This window comes from Aphanomyces invadans, assembly GCF_000520115.1.
Source record: "Aphanomyces invadans strain NJM9701 unplaced genomic scaffold supercont1.34, whole genome shotgun sequence".
NCBI lineage: Eukaryota > Oomycota > Saprolegniomycetes > Saprolegniales > Verrucalvaceae > Aphanomyces > Aphanomyces invadans.
In genome coordinates, this window is record NW_008580179.1 from 198,287 (window position 1) to 199,462 (window position 1,176).

The window sequence follows — 1,176 nt, forward strand, 5'->3', positions numbered from 1 at the left end:
AGGACCTGGCAAACAAGTACAACTGTCATGTTTCGACCATCGCCAGGTCCTTGTACTCGCGAAGTTGCAGGATGTCGGTCACGGTAGCATGAAGGGTCACTTTTGCAAGTAGGAAGAAGGGTAGAGTTGGAAGAAAGAAGGCGTTCACTGCAATGGAATTCAAGGCGACACTTTTACAAGCACCTTATGCTCAACGCACTACGCTTAGATCCATCTCGGAAAGAACAGGAATGCTATTGTAGTCATGCATAAAAATCTCACTTGACGGTAAGACTAAGTCTTGGGTCGTTGCATCAATACGTCGAGCTTGGAATGTTTCGGTCCCACTAGAACGCCATACGGCCGTACCTCACCGACGCCAATAAGTATGGACGTATGCAGTTTGCGTTGGATTTTGTTGGTTCCAGCATGGAGATCAACAGTATGCTTCAGTACGTCCACTTGGACGAGAAGTTGTCTACGTTACTACCTCGTGACTGGAGAACAAGAGCCAAAGCAAGTGTGCAAGTACATAGTACATTACGACAGTGATGTTTCTCTGTTCCGTGGCCCGATTACGAGATGTCCATACCGCTGGGAAGCGGTGGGACGGCAAGATTGGCATATAGCCGTTTGTTGCCACAGTCGAAGCGCAGAATGACAGCATAAACCGTTCTGCTGGCACCTTTGATATCAAGTCAAACAACTTCACCAAGGATGTGTTCCGTACCTTCTTGCTCGAAATGGATTGCCCTCCAGCGTTGCAATGTGGCCGTGCGAGGAACGCATCATCAAGTTGCAAGATGACAAAAATCCGCACGTGACTCCAAACGATCCGCAGAACGTGTCGCGCCCGCGCGAAGTGTTTGAGGCAGCGGGGTCCAAGCAGGATGGCGTGGCGTCCGCCGTTCTTGAACGCGCACTGGCTGTCGAGTTGGTGGAGACCCAGTCGATCAATGAGCTGGTCCAGGAGCTCGAGGCCATTGTTTTATGCGACGAGGAGTCAGACGACATCATTGATGTAATGCGAGAAGTATTAATTGAGTCAATTAGTGTGGTAGAACGACAGGTAAACACGAACCGATGTGTGTTGGTCTTGTGGATGGTCTTTGTGCTCGTTAGGAAGGTTCCTCAGGTCAACCCCCTCCTGAGTCGAATGGCAATGAAGCGCGAGCTGTCCCTCCCAACTGAAGTTGA

At 50.1% G+C, this 1,176-nt stretch overlaps 1 protein-coding gene across 1 annotated transcript; it reads left to right on the top strand.

Moving 5' to 3' along the window:
- Positions 1-745: 745 nt before the first annotated feature.
- Positions 746-1,170, top strand: H310_11769 (hypothetical protein; the record flags this gene model as incomplete). Its single annotated transcript, XM_008878534.1, has 2 exons — positions 746-1,000; positions 1,102-1,170. 2 exons carry the CDS (start codon positions 746-748, stop codon positions 1,168-1,170), a joined length of 324 nt encoding a protein of 107 aa, XP_008876756.1.
- Positions 1,171-1,176: the final 6 nt, after the last annotated feature.